Raw genomic sequence first — 15,146 nt, 5'->3', positions numbered from 1 at the left:
CAGCGTCGGTTTTCCTCGAAAGTTTTTATTATTATGAATTATTAAGTGAGCTCAGACACACATTTATTCATGGTATTAATTTTGTTGAAATTATGCTGTTAATTAATACATTATATTTTGTTCAAGTTTAGATTTTAATGGAACACTTGGTACATTTATAACTGATACATCTCCCAATCTGTCCCATCTTCAGATGGGTGACAATAAAATAACTCTTCCAAATCCCCAAATTGCACCCAAGGTACACAGGATTTGTGTAAGATGACCGTCGAACCTTGAGAAAGGTTAAAACCCACTGTCATCTGTTCAAAGAACCCTCTATAAAATTGCACATTCTACAGGTCAAACGGGATGTGTAGTATAAGGTTGGGACCTCGAGGCAGATTAAAAACTAACATTGCCTTTTCGAGAACCACTCGGTATAATAGGGGCAAAAAAAAGTCCTTCTTTACCGTCGCTGGAATGTATTCGTAAGTGGAGAGGTCAAATTACATAATGGTGTCGTCATCATTTTTGGAATGGATAATATTTAACAAATAACTCTTTTTTTTTTTTTTTCACAAATTGAAAAAAAATCCTGAAATTGTGACATTTTAATTGTTTTAAGCAGGACAAATTCAATTATTTCATTCATTATAAATATTACACAAACGTTTTTTGGCAATAACACCTTGGTCCCTATGGTTTTGTCACGATTTTTTTGTTTGGATCAAAGTATTCTTAAGGATATATATCAGAATAATTCTTCTGTATGTCCTTGCCACATACGATGTGGGATTTATGTTTACTTATTTCCTCTAATAGCTGCTTGTAATTTATTTAGTTAAACATCTAATTTTATATGTTAATACTAGTACTTTTATTAGTTAAATAAGTACTGTTTATTATTAACTTATTGTCTATAACAAGAAGCTCATTGAATGAAACAAAGGAACTAAATAATGAATGTGCTCATTCACCTCAGCAAAATTCGTAACCCAAATTTTTTATAAATGTATAAAATTTAAGCATTTTCTTGTGTGTAACCTTTTTTTATGAAGTTTCTAATCTGAACAGGTTTTTTTTTCTTAATTTTTTGTGGTTATTCTTTAATTATTGAGGAAATAACTATAAAAATACCCATATAATAAAGAAAGTTACAATAAGGATTTATTAGGGAGTTATAATTGTAAGTCCTTGTTGGACTTAGAGTAGAATTGAGGATAAACATCTGAATAATTCCTTCTTACATCCATAATAGATTCAGAGAGGGATTATTTCCTTCGTCACATAGCTGCTTTTGGCTTATATAATAAAAGTCATGACAGCTAGGCTGCTGTTCTCATTCACATTCTTCAAATTGTCAGGATTACCATGTCATTTTTCGGTCTCGATTTTTTAGTAGACCAAAGGGTCATTTTTTAAACAACTCGATCAATAATTATATTTACACTTACAGATGAAACTTGAAAAAAAAAACCATCAAATATTATGGTGATGACCATCGTTAATTCAGGGAAAATATTTGAATAAATAAACGCAAACAAGCTCAAATTTGAATCAAAGAATCGTTTATAATCTATAAGACCAACTTTTTAATTTATTTGAATGTGGGAATTTTATACCACAAAAAAATATCTCTAGGACATACTTTGGAAAATTTGATTTACCAAGTACCTAATATATATATAATAAAAAATATACATCTAAAGGGAATAGTATAATTCACTAGAGGCATCACATCTAGTTCTCTCATCAAAATAATATAATTAAACTCTAATAGTTACATTTATTATATATGTATGATAAATTAAGATGGTGCCATCTTAGTTTGACATGTTTCTTGTTTGATTATTTCATAATATAATATTATTCTGTAATACATTATTGATTTTTAATACATAAATTAATTATTTAGTAAAAAATATATCCACCACTAATGTTACATTTTGATGAAGGTTATTCGAATCAAGCAAAATTATTGAAAAAAATAAATTAATTACTTAGCTTTTAAAAGCTTCAAAGTAATTAAATTGTTTATTTAGATTATTCGTAATTATTAGTAATAAAACACTTATCTAGTGAAAAAGGACAATACCGAGCGTACTGCTAAATAAAACATGTGAAAGACTCTAATTACTTTTTTAATGGTTTTTTTGGATTTTTATTTTTGTATTTTCAATTATCTTCAAAAGGAAAGGCAAAGTTAGAAAACACATAAACTTGTATCCTTTATAATGTTACTATTTATATTTTTGATTTTTTTCTTAGTAGTAAACCTCATAAACAGGCCCGTGATTGATGTGAATGATAGAATAATTCAGAAAATTGAAAATGCAACATCAAGTGTTGACGTTTTCACTGAATTGAAAAAAATGTTTATCCAAATAAAATGTTGCTCGTCGACAAGCAGGTGTAAGACGTGCCGAGAAAAGAAGCAGACAACTGAATGAAATAGAAAATGTAAAAAAAAATTAATACCTGAAAATGTTAAAAAATATATATGTTGGGCCAACTTTATCGAGAAGCAGACCTTTTTCATAGAGTTAAATTGAAAATAACGCGCCTCGATGATTTATCGAAATCAAGATTACAATGTTTACGTTTTGAAAAGAAAAATAACCTTTATAATAACTTATCAATCTTACTTAAAATTATTATGGAATCGAATGATCCTGAATTAGTTTGCAAAGAGATATGGTCTTTTTACTCCAATATGAATAATTGTATCGACTGCAAACATACATCAAAATGTATGAGATGTAATTTAAGAAATACTTCTTTCTGTGAAGACCTCGGAATCAAAGGAAGATATCAACATGGTTGAAGGTCACCTTTCAATAGAAGAAATTATATGTACTATTAAAAAAATGCAAAATTAAATAAAGCTCCTGGTCCATCGGGTTTTACCTTTGAATTTTGTAAGAAATATATTTCCTTCGTTCACCGATTTAATCTTATTTTATGAAAAGGTTCTTAGTGTTGGTTTTTTTCCCTGACTTCGCTTCAGAGGGATACATCGTCTTGCTTCCGAAACAAAAAAAGGATACTAGATATCTTAAAAATTTAAGACCTCTTGTTATGCAAAATTGTTTGTACAACATTTTTTCATTCGTAGTCTCTAATTGTATACAAAAAGTTTTAAGTAAAATTTTACATGGATCACAATATGGTTTTGTAAAAAACAAGATCATGGATAATATCCCTTTTACACCATAGACTCTTGTCGAGCCTAACAGTGACTTAACAGTAATGGCAGTGGATTTTGATAAGGCTTTTGATACCTTGTCTCATGAGTACATAATTAAAATATGACGAATATTGGAAAATTCATTTAGATGAATTCTTAAAGTGAAACCACGTGGAATTTCAGCTAAGCCCAGATTTGGGACTTTTGAATGCTTTTTAAAGTGTTGTCATTATACTCGGAGCGTTTTAAAATTCTTTTTATGGTGCTACTGAAGTAGTCAAAAAGTTTGAATTATCTTTACGATGGGAGATGCCAACTATATGTTGCATTAACCAAAATGCTATTTGTACCATAAACTCCGATATTGCTGCAGATGTTAACTTGACAGATTGTCTAATGAATAAAATTTTATTCATCTATTTTTGGACCAAGCATTTCAGTACAACGTCCTCTCGTCCCTTTTAGACTGAAATTATATTATACAAGTACTTCCATACGTATGTATACGCCAACCTTATCACCATTCAACGCATATTTGGAACGATGCAGCATTAAAAAAGGTAGTCAAGAAAGCCTTAAGGGAAGCACCAATAAGTTGTTTAGTTCGAGCAAAAGATGGTTTAAATACAGAATATTATCCGGGACTCTCGAGGTTGCTTATAAGTACTTTAATGACGAAGGGGGAATTTGCTTCTTCTGTCAACGCTCAAAAGGGACAACCGATCATATTTTGTGGGAATGTAAATCTTTATCTAAAATTTTGGGGACGTTATTAAAATGGTTAGTACATTATTCAATAAACAACTGGGTAAACAATTTTTCCTCTCTACTTCAAATAATGAAAGAGTTGATGCAATTATTATTAAAACGCAATATATAGTCTATAAATTACGGACAGTAAAAGAACACAACCTCGATGGAATTTTACATATTGCTAATCTTTATGCAAATGTTTTACTGAAGTTTTAAACTCTTTTTTTTTTAGTTCATCTTCCAATTAATGTTATTTTTAAATTATTTATTTTAAATACTCTTGATTGTGCCATATTTTATAATAGTCTTTTTTTATTTTCGTTTGCCTACATATTTTAAGGAATTATTTTTCGAATATATTGTGTTATATTATAATAAGATTGTAAATTTTCAAATGCATGCCCATGAAGGCCAATAAAAAAATAAAAACCAGGCCCGTAATTAAGACTAAAACTATGTGGTTAAGTTTGTCAAAAAAACAAAAACTTTTAGTAACAATTTTGAACTTAACAATATTATTTTCTTAAAACAAAATCCGGTTTCATTAAATAAAAATCCTAATAACGGCTCGGTCATAAAAGTTATAAAGAAAATATTTTTGGACCTCAAGGACACTAAATAGGGTGTTGAGTCATAAGTCAAAAAGTGAGTTGGGTGTCAAAAAACAAGATTAAGAAAAAGGAAGTTTTCTAAATTTATTAAATCTTGGGGAAAATTATACTTTCGTTTTTTTCGCTTTGTTTTTTGAGCTGTAAAAAAATGCAAGCAGACGATGAAACATTATTGGATTTGTAAATAAAATAAAGTTTGTAGAAATTTGTCTGCCAATTCATTTGCACATAACGCTGACACATAAAAACAGATGTTAAACTGAAATATCAGCCATTTTCTGAATATATTTTTTAATTTTTCCCTTTTTTTCACAAAACTTCAATTTTTTATTGGGATGTATTTTGGTCATAAAATCTTAAGCCCTTATATTACAATTATTATTATCTTTATTACGGAACATTTTATTGCATTTTTTTTTTCAATATTTGCAAAATGAACCAGTTGTAGAGGGCTGCTTTTTCGACGAAATTATTATCAATTACTATTTAGGATTTGCAAGTAAGAAAGAAATGTTGATAGGTTTGCGTTTCTCTTTACAATACCAATAAATTATATTAACAACTTTTTTTTTTGCAAAATTAATGGAAAAAAAAAAGATGGACTTTTCATCTAGACAAATTTTTTCATGCATATATGTAGTTTTTTTCATGTACTTTAGAGAGTTATTTTAATAGACTCAAACTCAAATTATCTTTTTTTGGACTTTCCCAACTCTACTTTGAAACTCCAGGAAGTGAGCTCCATAATTAATTTCTTTGTTAATTTTTGCTTTTTACTATACTTTTTTTCGTCAATCAGGTAAATTATGTAGCAAAGCAAAAAATATAATATTTTAATTTTTTTTCCAAAAAGTTTATTTTTTTGTTAATAAATATTAATTTTTTGATTTTTTTTCCAAAAAAAATAAAAATCAAACACTCCCCCAAAAAAAATATACAAATATTCCTGCGGACGCATCAATTCAATTGTTGTTGTTTTTTTACCCGATGGAAATTGTAATCTGTATTATGTATTTTATCCAAAGGGAAATGAAAATTTCTCCTGGATTTTATATAAGGTTATTTCTCAAGGAACCAAGAATTGGATGGAATTTCACGCTCTGTAATTTAACCAAAGAAAAGTAATAGAACTTTTATAAAACTTTAATTAAGATTTTATTTCTTTAACTTGGGAGGGGGGTGAAATGTAAAATTTCATTTATAGAAAGGAGCGAATGAAGAAGAATTTTAAGAGGTACAAAAGTCCTTAAGTTTTTAATATCAAGATTTCTTGAAATATTTATAAATAAAATAAAAAGTTATAAAAGATTTATTCATTCTTGTTTTATTTATTTAAATTTTTCTTTTCTTTCGTCATCTTTTTAAAAAAATGTTGATTCTTCAATTGGTTGATTTTTTTTTTTTTCGAACATAATTAAAAAAAAAATGAAACCTCTTAAAAAAAGATCAGAGGAAAGGTTATTAGATATACAAGGTTAGACCATAACGTAATCGGGCTTGTTAGATACACCCATTTGACCCCATATGTGGTGGCCAATGGGTATATCTGACTTTTCTTGCATAGTATTATTTTTTATTATTATTATAGATCATCTACATACATTTAAAGACTCTAATCTACATTTTGATACTAAGGATAATTATGTTGAAGGTAAACGTTTTGTGTTATAGTAGAGCATTAAAAAAAAGGTACTAAATTTATTGTAGGAAGAATTTACTATGTTTTATTTTTATCGAGAAAAAAACAATATCTGTAGGGTGGACTATATATAATCAGGGGTGTCCGCAGGGGATCATTATTTTTCCTAAATATTTAAAATATAATCCTACAATATTTGAAATTGAAAATTTATAAACCGAAGATTAAAATACACACCTTTAACCCAATGTTCTACTAGAAACCGCCATATCCTAGTGAACAAACAATTTAAATAAGTAATTTTGAATTATTACTTTTTGAAAGAAGAAAAATTTTGACAAATTGAGCTATTATAATAATTTAAAGTCATCATCAAGATTTTAAAGTGTTTTTTACTTCCCAAACTCATATAAATTTATAAGTAAAGTTAATACATTTAATGTATTTAAGTATTTCTTGATTAAATCAATCCTAATTTCTTTATAAGTAAATCATGGTTCTGGAACAATTAACAATATCAAATAACCTATAACTAAGGGGGGGATAGTTTGATCAATTAATTATGACTTATAGCTATGACTCAGTTAACAGAGTTGTTACACTAACATTAGTGTTGTTGTTTTTTTTTGGCTTTTTTCAAAAACGAAAAAATTTCTAAGCCAAATCAATCCCTCAAAAACAGCAACATCTCCGGTTATTGTTCTTCAAATTGGGCACTTATTTTAATATCAGTTAAAAAGTCAAAAATCCAAAATTTCAGTCTTTTTGTACTCTGGTTTGGGATTTAGTGGCTTCTAAAGTTTTGGCTTCGACGCCACCTACCTTATTTTGAATGTTTTTGAAGATATCGATCTACTTTAAAAACAATCAAATAGATAATTGTTTTATTCTTTTGTTGTATTTTATTGTATAAGCTATCAAAATGAGTTTTTATCTGTCTATAAGGTCACAAGTTGAATATTTTGACGAAAAAAAATCAAACATGGCAATTTTCAATTTCACTCAAATTTTTTATATGTTTTATATTTTTATTATCTCTAAAAACTTATTGTATATGTTTATGATAGTATTACAAATTGTAATAATATCATAAACATTTACATTAAGTTTTTAGAGGTGCATTTGATTAAATACTGTCAATACTACAGATGAAAATATTTGCGTAAGTGAAGTAGAACATATATATTAGATAATCTACCAAGGTTTTTGCAATATATATGCTCGGTGTTTAGTATGAAGTAAAATAAGGCTGAAATTTCGGATATTTGGAGTTTTTAACTAATGTTATAATATCTGCAAATTTGAAAAAAAAATTGAAGATACTACTGAGAAAAATTTTGTTTTTTTATTGGGTTCACTTGGAATGACACAGACTGAACATCTATTTTGGCCAGGGGTGTCCACATGGATTATTAGAGTCGGAAAAATATAATGTCAGTCGGAAATTAATTTGGATTATTTATGTAATGAGTTGAAAAAAATTCAACGCCGCGGATAATATGAGCTCATATTCGAGCAAGAAAAAATAAAATAAAATTGTCCTAAAAGAAGGTCTTTTCAGAAATAGAAAGAAATATTTGTTTCCAAAAAAGTATCATTTAATAAATTTAATTAAGAAATGCCCTTGATTTTTTTTAATTATTATTGCAATGATAATCTTATTCATTATAAGTAACATAAGTACATCCAGGCACCATAAATTAAATATGCAGATATAAAATGTGGTTTTAATCATTTTTTTTTTTACCACATTTAGAAATTGCAAAGTTGACAACTATGGTTCCTTGCCTGGAATATTTTATTCTCAACAGATTCTGAAAGCCAGATGTCACAGCTTTTAAGTTTGGAGTGTCATTTTGATGGTATATTTTGTTTTGCAAAACTATGCTGCTCATACTCACTGTGCACTAACACCTTCATCTTGTTAGAGCAGCGAGGGGCATAGGTAGCGGGGGAAGGATACATCCTTATGATTTATCATAGACTATGATCCGTATCATCATTCACCGTTAGGCTTCAAAATTAAAAGAGCAAAAAAATATATAATATAAAATGTTCTATTAATTTCAAATATCTTTCAAAGAACTATCTATGATTTCATCAACGAATTGTTATTAATTCAACACAATTTAATTTTTTGTAGTATGAAGTAACGCATATTCCTTTGTAATTACTGAATGTTCCATTTTTTTCAGGAAACCAATCGTAGGAAGAGCTCAGTCAAAGCTGCGTTTGCATGATTTCCTCAAATAAGATTGATTAAAATATTTTACCAAAAAATAGAAATATTCCACCGAAATGAATTATAAGACTTTGATAGATATAAACATTTAAGCCACTACCTCAAAAAATCACTGCTTTAAAACCGGTGTTTCTTATTTATGTTCCTAATGCCACTAAAACACTGCAATTGAGGGATTTTAATAGATAATTATTTCCCTCAGGTCTGAATACATCATTTAAGACTGATGAACATCCCAAATACAACGAATATAGTTATTGCAATATATTTAAATGAAGCGACTACTCAAATAATGAGTTAATCCTAAGCAAAAATACGGTAAGCATTCATGTGTAGTCATACATTTAAAATGAAGAGAAAGCCGCTAAAAGTGTACTAGTCTTACAAGTAAATAACACTTTACATATATTCATATACAGACGTGTACGTTTAAAAATGGAATTTAGTTATGACGAGAAAATTCCCAAAAATCGCATTAGAAATATGAATACAACATAATTTAATTAGGTAGTTCGCATATTATTGTCAACGGAAATTCTTTTTTATCTATATAAAATATATTGTAGATATAAACATTTATAAGAAATTGAGATGAATGATGACACTAATGTTTAAAATTTTTGTTCATTTAATCCATGTTTAAAAAAGTAGAGGACGGGAATATCCTTTCCATCAACTTCCTTGTATTCAAGCATGATGATCATGGCCTCAGGGTCCATCGTTTCTCCTAGAATGTATGTTTAATTTAAGGGATACCCTTTAAATTAGAATGAATTATTAATTACCAGTATAGAATTGAAGATCCTTAAACCGTGGTAAAATTTCCTTCATGACCTTGTTGATGTTGGTCTTGAAGGTATCTACTTCGGCTTGTTTGCCACTTCCTTCTAAATATCTCACTACCTTCTTCATGTAGTCCTTAAGGTATACGGTGTAGTCCTTCTTGGAACCGAATCCAGTTTCGACCAGACGGTGGTTAAGGACAACATCGACACCAGAGGTGGAAGAGGAATCACAGTCATCCATGGCCTCTTCAGCAGATGCGTTGGCTCCATCAAGAACCACATCTCCATCAGTCCGTGTGACATACTACAAAGTATCGAAGTTACGCGAAAATTAATACTATATTTAAAAAAAGAATGACATTAGGAATCCTCACCTTTCCATACACCTCGTACAAGCAATCATCCAACAACTTGAACTTGTAGGTGTCGGAAAATAATTCATCTCCTAAAAAAACAAAAAAAAAACCGCCCATTTATTAGAATTTCATATCTTAAGATATCCCTTGAATCCAAATCCACACTTACCAGAAAATACGTCCATAAAGATCTTCATTTTGTATAAGGCAGGAGTGTTTACGGGAAGAGTCCGGAGTGAAAGTGAATTAGAACTAGGGAGGAATTGAGTGGTCCTTGAAAGCCGACAACCTCACAGAGGAAAAGGAAGACGCGTCGCTCCTGCTACTAAACAAAAGATACTACAAAAATATTTACATAAGAGGAGTTGAATAGATAAAATCACCCAACCTATTTGACTGATTCCAGTTCATAATTATTTATATGCTACAGACTGACAAAGATCTCACGAATTATCCGAACATTTCAAGTAATGACTCTCTATATTCTTATATATTTTATACGATAATTATAATTGATTACCTAAGTATCAATATTTTTTTAGATTTAAGGATTTATAAGTCGTAAGAAGTAGGGAATATTAAACTTAAGCTATTCCTCCGTTTCAAATGCTCCTGTAGTAGTGCCTGATAATTTATCTGACTGCACATTGTAGTGTGTACTTTATTATCAATTCTGTATTTGGGGAAGAGGCAATGTCTAAAAAAGAAAATAAAAGCGGGAATTCTTGTCATTGTGTTTCCAATCACAGCTGGAGCCGAAGTACTCTTGATGAGTTGGATTTCGAGCGTGGAGCATGGAATGACGCACTTTCTGGAGATTTGAACAAACTCAGAGAGCGTATATTAAGAAATCCAGATTTAACAAACGCCCTCGATTCTTCAGGACTAACGGCCCTACATTATGCATCCCGCTCTGGACATTTTAATATCGTGTCCTTTTTAGTTAATGAAGGTGGAGCAAAAGTGAACATTGCCTCGAGGTCTGGAGGAGCAACTCCTCTTCATCGAGCAGCTTACATGGGACATATTCAAATAGTTTCATTTTTAATAGGTCAATTCATAATTAGCGTACAAATCTTTCTTACATATCTACTGTCATTTAATATGTAGGAGTAAATATTTGTTATGCCATATTGATAATTAAGTATCTGACTAGTTTAATATTTGATTTTAGATCACGGTGGTGACCCATTCATTCAAGATTTTGATGGAAACAACTCCTTGCATAAATCATCTGAAAAGAAGAGCAGTGCTAACAAAGAAGTATACAACTTCCTTTCACTTAAATTTTCTTCCTTAGCGAGCATATCCAATAATAGAGGCTTAAAGCCAGTTTTTTAAACTATCATCAGTCATTCAATAAATATATAGACAATGAGTTCCAAACTACAAACCCATGCAAGTTGTCCCGTATGTAACAAAAAGGTTCTCCTTATAAAAATTAATAACCACTTGGATAATGGTGAATGCAAATCCAATTTGTCTTTAGAACTGTTTCCTTCTGATGATGTTTTGTTTGGCAAAAAGGTTGATGAGGAAGATGACAAAGTATCTTCAAGATTTTTATCTCATTTTAAACGAACGAAGAGCAGTTCTGAAAGTGAGATCTTGCCAAATAGTTTACCCCCTACTAAGCGCTCAAAACAAATTGAAGAGTCTATGAGAGATGAAAGAGTGAAGCCCTACTATTTAGCAAATTGGGAAACTATCGTACGTGGGGTATTAGAAGAGTGTCCGGATGATGCCAATCTCTTTACAGTAGATGAAATTTCGCTTGCTACTAAGTGCTTTAAATCGTTATCCTATGATGCTCAAAAGCTTTATGTGAGACTATTTCAAAGAAAGTGGACTTGGATTTCGATCAAAAAAATGTCCTATGCTGAAATTGTAAATGTAGAAAATACTCTTAAGGAGCTTGAAGAGCATTTCTTTATAAATGATCATTCTAGTTTAAAGGATATCTCCTTAATAATCAATTTGCTTCCATCTCCAGAGGTGAAAAAATTGTGTAAAAGTTTCAATATTAACAAATCTACAAAAAAGGATATCATCCTCGCTTTTGATAAACTCATTAAACAAAAGTCATTCTTCAACAAATGTGGTGTAAATGAAGTCCTTCAAAATAAAATAATCAAAAAAGCATTAGATAGTCTAGATCCCTGTTTTATCCTTTCAGAAGAACCAAGGCGTTTATTTAACCGCATTCTATCTCTACATTCCCTTACTCGTTTTTATGAAGATCGTGACAACAACAATGCAGGAAACTCTAATCTTACAGTAATGCTCCTAGCGAACCGAGGAGATCTTTTATTTCCCATCTATGAGATCTCCCGGAAGCAATCAGTTTTTAGGTCAAGAGAAGGTTTATTAGCATATGAGACAGCTCTCAACTTCGAGGCAAAGATTTCAGAGTTATCCGAAATCAAAGAGTTTAGAGAAATATGTGACAACATTTATCCTGAACTTAGGGATCATTTTAAGACTGAAATCCTTGGCAAGTTTTCTAAGGAAGATGCTGAACTCCCTGATTTCCTAAGAAAATTCACCGCTGGAGGAATTATTGTATACTGCTTTAGTAAATGTGCTGAAGCATTTGAAAAAGTCAGGAATTACGAGGCTGCTGTATCTATTTATAAATATTGTCTATCAAAAGAGCAAGTATACAATAAGGAATTGTCCTCTGGACACTGGTTTGAAAGACTGACATTGGATTTAGAGCAATGGCTGAAAAGAAGAGAGGAAGCATTCTTCTATGCAAAGGAAGCTCTCGAAAATCAACACATATCTCCAGCAAGAAAATTAACTTTGTGCCAAAGAATTGTTAAAATGCGAAAACATCTCAAAGAAGATTTAAAAAATTATCATCTTCAAGGGTGGATTGATCCTACAAAGTGTGATGAATTACTTAGGAATGTGGAAATTCAAGGATCCATGCTTGATAAAGATTTATCAGGAAATAATAAGAGTGTCTTTATTTTTGATACGGGCGAGCAGGATCGGGAAAAGTTATATTGCTCAGTTGAGGAATTTACCATTAAGTATTATCAAAATGAATATCCAATGGGTGTTCATGGCAAGTTTGTGATTCAATAATAAATGTTCAAGCTTCTTATTTCTTTTTATTTTTCCAGGTGAGGGCTCTGTCATTAACTCAATAGTTTTCGTTCTTTTTTGGGATGTGGTGTATGATTGTCTTGTTTCTGATGCATTTAGAGGACCTTATCAATCATCTCCTTTGGATATTGGTAGCCTTACTTTTTATGAATCACGCAAAAAAATAATTGAATCAAGATTGGAGAGTATTCTTAAAGAATCATATGAAAAACTACATGCCTTGTTAGAAAAAAACTGGAAATTGGGACAAGGAACTTCCTCACTAGTAAATTGGGATCTTTTTTCAGACTTCTCTTCATTTAAAGAATTGATCGACTGTTTTACCAAGGAACAACTCTGTGAAATATCTCGTCGCCTTCTGACAAGACATCGTTTCTTTCGATCAGGATTCCCAGACTTAACGCTTTGGAATCCTGAGAAAAAGAGTGTTCGTTTTGTAGAAGTAAAAGGACCTGGTGATCGTCTTTCAACCAAGCAAATAATATGGCTCAATTTTTTAAATAGCATCGGTTTGGATGCAATTGTATGTTATGTACAAGCCATTGGAAGCAAAAGTTTGCATTAATTTTTAAGCACATAGATTTACAGGATAGTTCCAAAATAAAAGTATTTAATTTATCTTTATTGAAAAAAAAAATCATTCAATTGTTTCTTAAAACGAAATCTACGAATTTTTCATCCAAAAATTTGAGAGAAAGCGAATGAGACGATTTGAAATAAAATGGAGATGAACATTTCATACTAAGGGCAAAAAAAAAATGTATTACACTTATAAATGTGTGAAATCAGAGTTGAAGGAAACAAAGATTTCATCAAATTTATCTGGACAAAGTTTAATTGCTTAAAAATATAGGTATATATTTTTTAAGTACACCATGTGAACAGGAAATTTTAATTTTATGTGTTTTGTGGTATTCATTCAATTCGATAGAAGTAGTGTCTATTATTTGCATGGTCACTAAAATGAGAAATAGAATAAAATCATAAGTCAATAAAAATTTAAATGTTGTAGTCACCTCATAGCCGTCGCATGTGGCTTATACTCAATGACTGTACCAGAGGGTAGTTCTATAACTTTACAAAAGACATCTCTTATTTTTTCTACTATGGCTGGATCTGTCGAAGTTTTGTTCCAAACGGAAATGATTTCTTCACTTGCACGTAGTGATGCGACGACGCCGCAAACTTCATCATCGATTTGAAACTGCTGCCCCACTAGCGCAAGTAGCGTATTTTCCCAGACTTTGTATCCAAGCCCATGTCTCACTCTTACTAACCATTTTCCACCATATCGATTTGCGTCATCCTATAGAGGGGAAAAGTGCGTAACTCATGGATCATAATATATTCATTTCTCTTACCTCCCACATGGGTTTGATTCCTTCTCGAAATATATACCAATCTGAGGGCTTAGGTAAGTGATGAAAGGGTTTGAAATAGCAATGAAACCTCCAAAAGTCTTCACATGTGTTGAACGAACCCAGAAGCTTGAGGTTTTTGTCGTAGTTGATCCGTGTGTTTCCCTCCGCTTTCTTGTTCTTCCAAAAGCAGAATCTGAATTTTAAAGGATGATCCTCCTACAAATACAAGTAATAAAGCAATCATTTATAACCTACTGCTCAGTACTGAGCCCAACCCTACGTTATTATTTTGATGGTGCCGTGCTGTTCCGTTCATGCCCGGCGGTGAAAACTTATCCGTCTCCTCTTCACCCTCGGAAATTCTGTCAGAAAATACAATATAATTAGTATTCAACTTCAAATAAAAGTACCGGAAGGATCTTACGAATATGACTTGGATTCCAACATCACCGTATTTAATATTATTTTACTATGACTGTTTTTTGTTAATAATTTGTTATTGTTGTGTTATTTTATTTATTCTCTTCTATTAAGTTATATAATATTATATTCTCAGCTCTTTTCTTTCGATAACAATATTCAGCTGCTAGTTACAAATCAGCAGACTACATAATATAGAATATAAGCAAGGGAAGAATGTTTCGACATGTCACGTGAATCCTTTTAAAAAACGTACATAAAACACAATTGCTGGTGCATAAAAAACCCTAGGTACTTTTTATTGTAAAAATGATAATAGGTATACTACATATAATTTTACAACATGTTGAAACAAAAGTGGGAGAGTGAAATCTGAAAAACTTTACTCTTAAAACGGTTTAAAAATAAAGAATCCATTTGCTTATTGTTGCGTACATGTAGATATTCTTTTTATATATATATATTAGCAAGAGGATATATTTTTTTTTTTTTTGAAAGACATCTCAAAACATAGATTACTCTACAAATACAAGTTTAGTCCTTCATGCTCATATAAAAAATAATAATTAATGGAATTTCTTATAAAATTATTCATGTAATTCACAGATAATTTGAATGTTTACCCTTTATATTATCATATATGTATAGAAATCGTCTATTAGTTCTTGTATTAATTATTAAAAATGAAAAAAAGTC

The 15,146-nt window shown here is 30.4% G+C and overlaps 4 protein-coding genes across 4 annotated transcripts; 2 read left to right on the top strand and 2 right to left on the bottom strand.

The window, feature by feature from the left end:
- Positions 1-8,912: 8,912 nt before the first annotated feature.
- Tctp (translationally controlled tumor protein) lies at positions 8,913-9,898 on the bottom strand. Its single transcript, XM_040710093.2, has 4 exons — positions 9,725-9,898; positions 9,574-9,644; positions 9,200-9,503; positions 8,913-9,141 (listed from the first exon to the last, which is right to left on the bottom strand). The coding sequence occupies exons 1-4, from the start codon at positions 9,750-9,752 to the stop codon at positions 9,026-9,028; spliced, it is 519 nt and encodes a 172-aa protein (XP_040566027.1). The 5' UTR covers positions 9,753-9,898; the 3' UTR covers positions 8,913-9,025.
- A 350-nt stretch (positions 9,899-10,248) lies between these two features.
- Positions 10,249-10,896, top strand: LOC121116604 (uncharacterized). Its single transcript, XM_040710869.1, has 2 exons — positions 10,249-10,606; positions 10,730-10,896. The coding sequence occupies exons 1-2, from the start codon at positions 10,249-10,251 to the stop codon at positions 10,894-10,896; spliced, it is 525 nt and encodes a 174-aa protein (XP_040566803.1).
- Positions 10,730-13,287, top strand: LOC121115908 (fanconi-associated nuclease 1). The gene is made up of 2 exons (XM_040710091.2): positions 10,730-12,628; positions 12,687-13,287. The coding sequence occupies exons 1-2, from the start codon at positions 10,930-10,932 to the stop codon at positions 13,232-13,234; spliced, it is 2,247 nt and encodes a 748-aa protein (XP_040566025.1). The 5' UTR covers positions 10,730-10,929; the 3' UTR covers positions 13,235-13,287.
- Positions 13,288-13,486: 199 nt separating this feature from the next.
- eIF4EHP (eukaryotic translation initiation factor 4E homologous protein) lies at positions 13,487-14,776 on the bottom strand. Its single transcript, XM_040710092.2, has 5 exons — positions 14,455-14,776; positions 14,311-14,392; positions 14,031-14,246; positions 13,686-13,975; positions 13,487-13,627 (listed from the first exon to the last, which is right to left on the bottom strand). Exons 1-5 carry the CDS (start codon positions 14,475-14,477, stop codon positions 13,585-13,587), a joined length of 654 nt encoding a protein of 217 aa, XP_040566026.1. The 5' UTR covers positions 14,478-14,776; the 3' UTR covers positions 13,487-13,584.
- Positions 14,777-15,146: the final 370 nt, after the last annotated feature.

This window comes from Lepeophtheirus salmonis, chromosome 4, assembly GCF_016086655.4.
Source record: "Lepeophtheirus salmonis chromosome 4, UVic_Lsal_1.4, whole genome shotgun sequence".
Lineage (NCBI taxonomy): Eukaryota > Metazoa > Arthropoda > Copepoda > Siphonostomatoida > Caligidae > Lepeophtheirus > Lepeophtheirus salmonis.
This window is presented reverse-complemented; position numbering and strand designations above follow the sequence as displayed.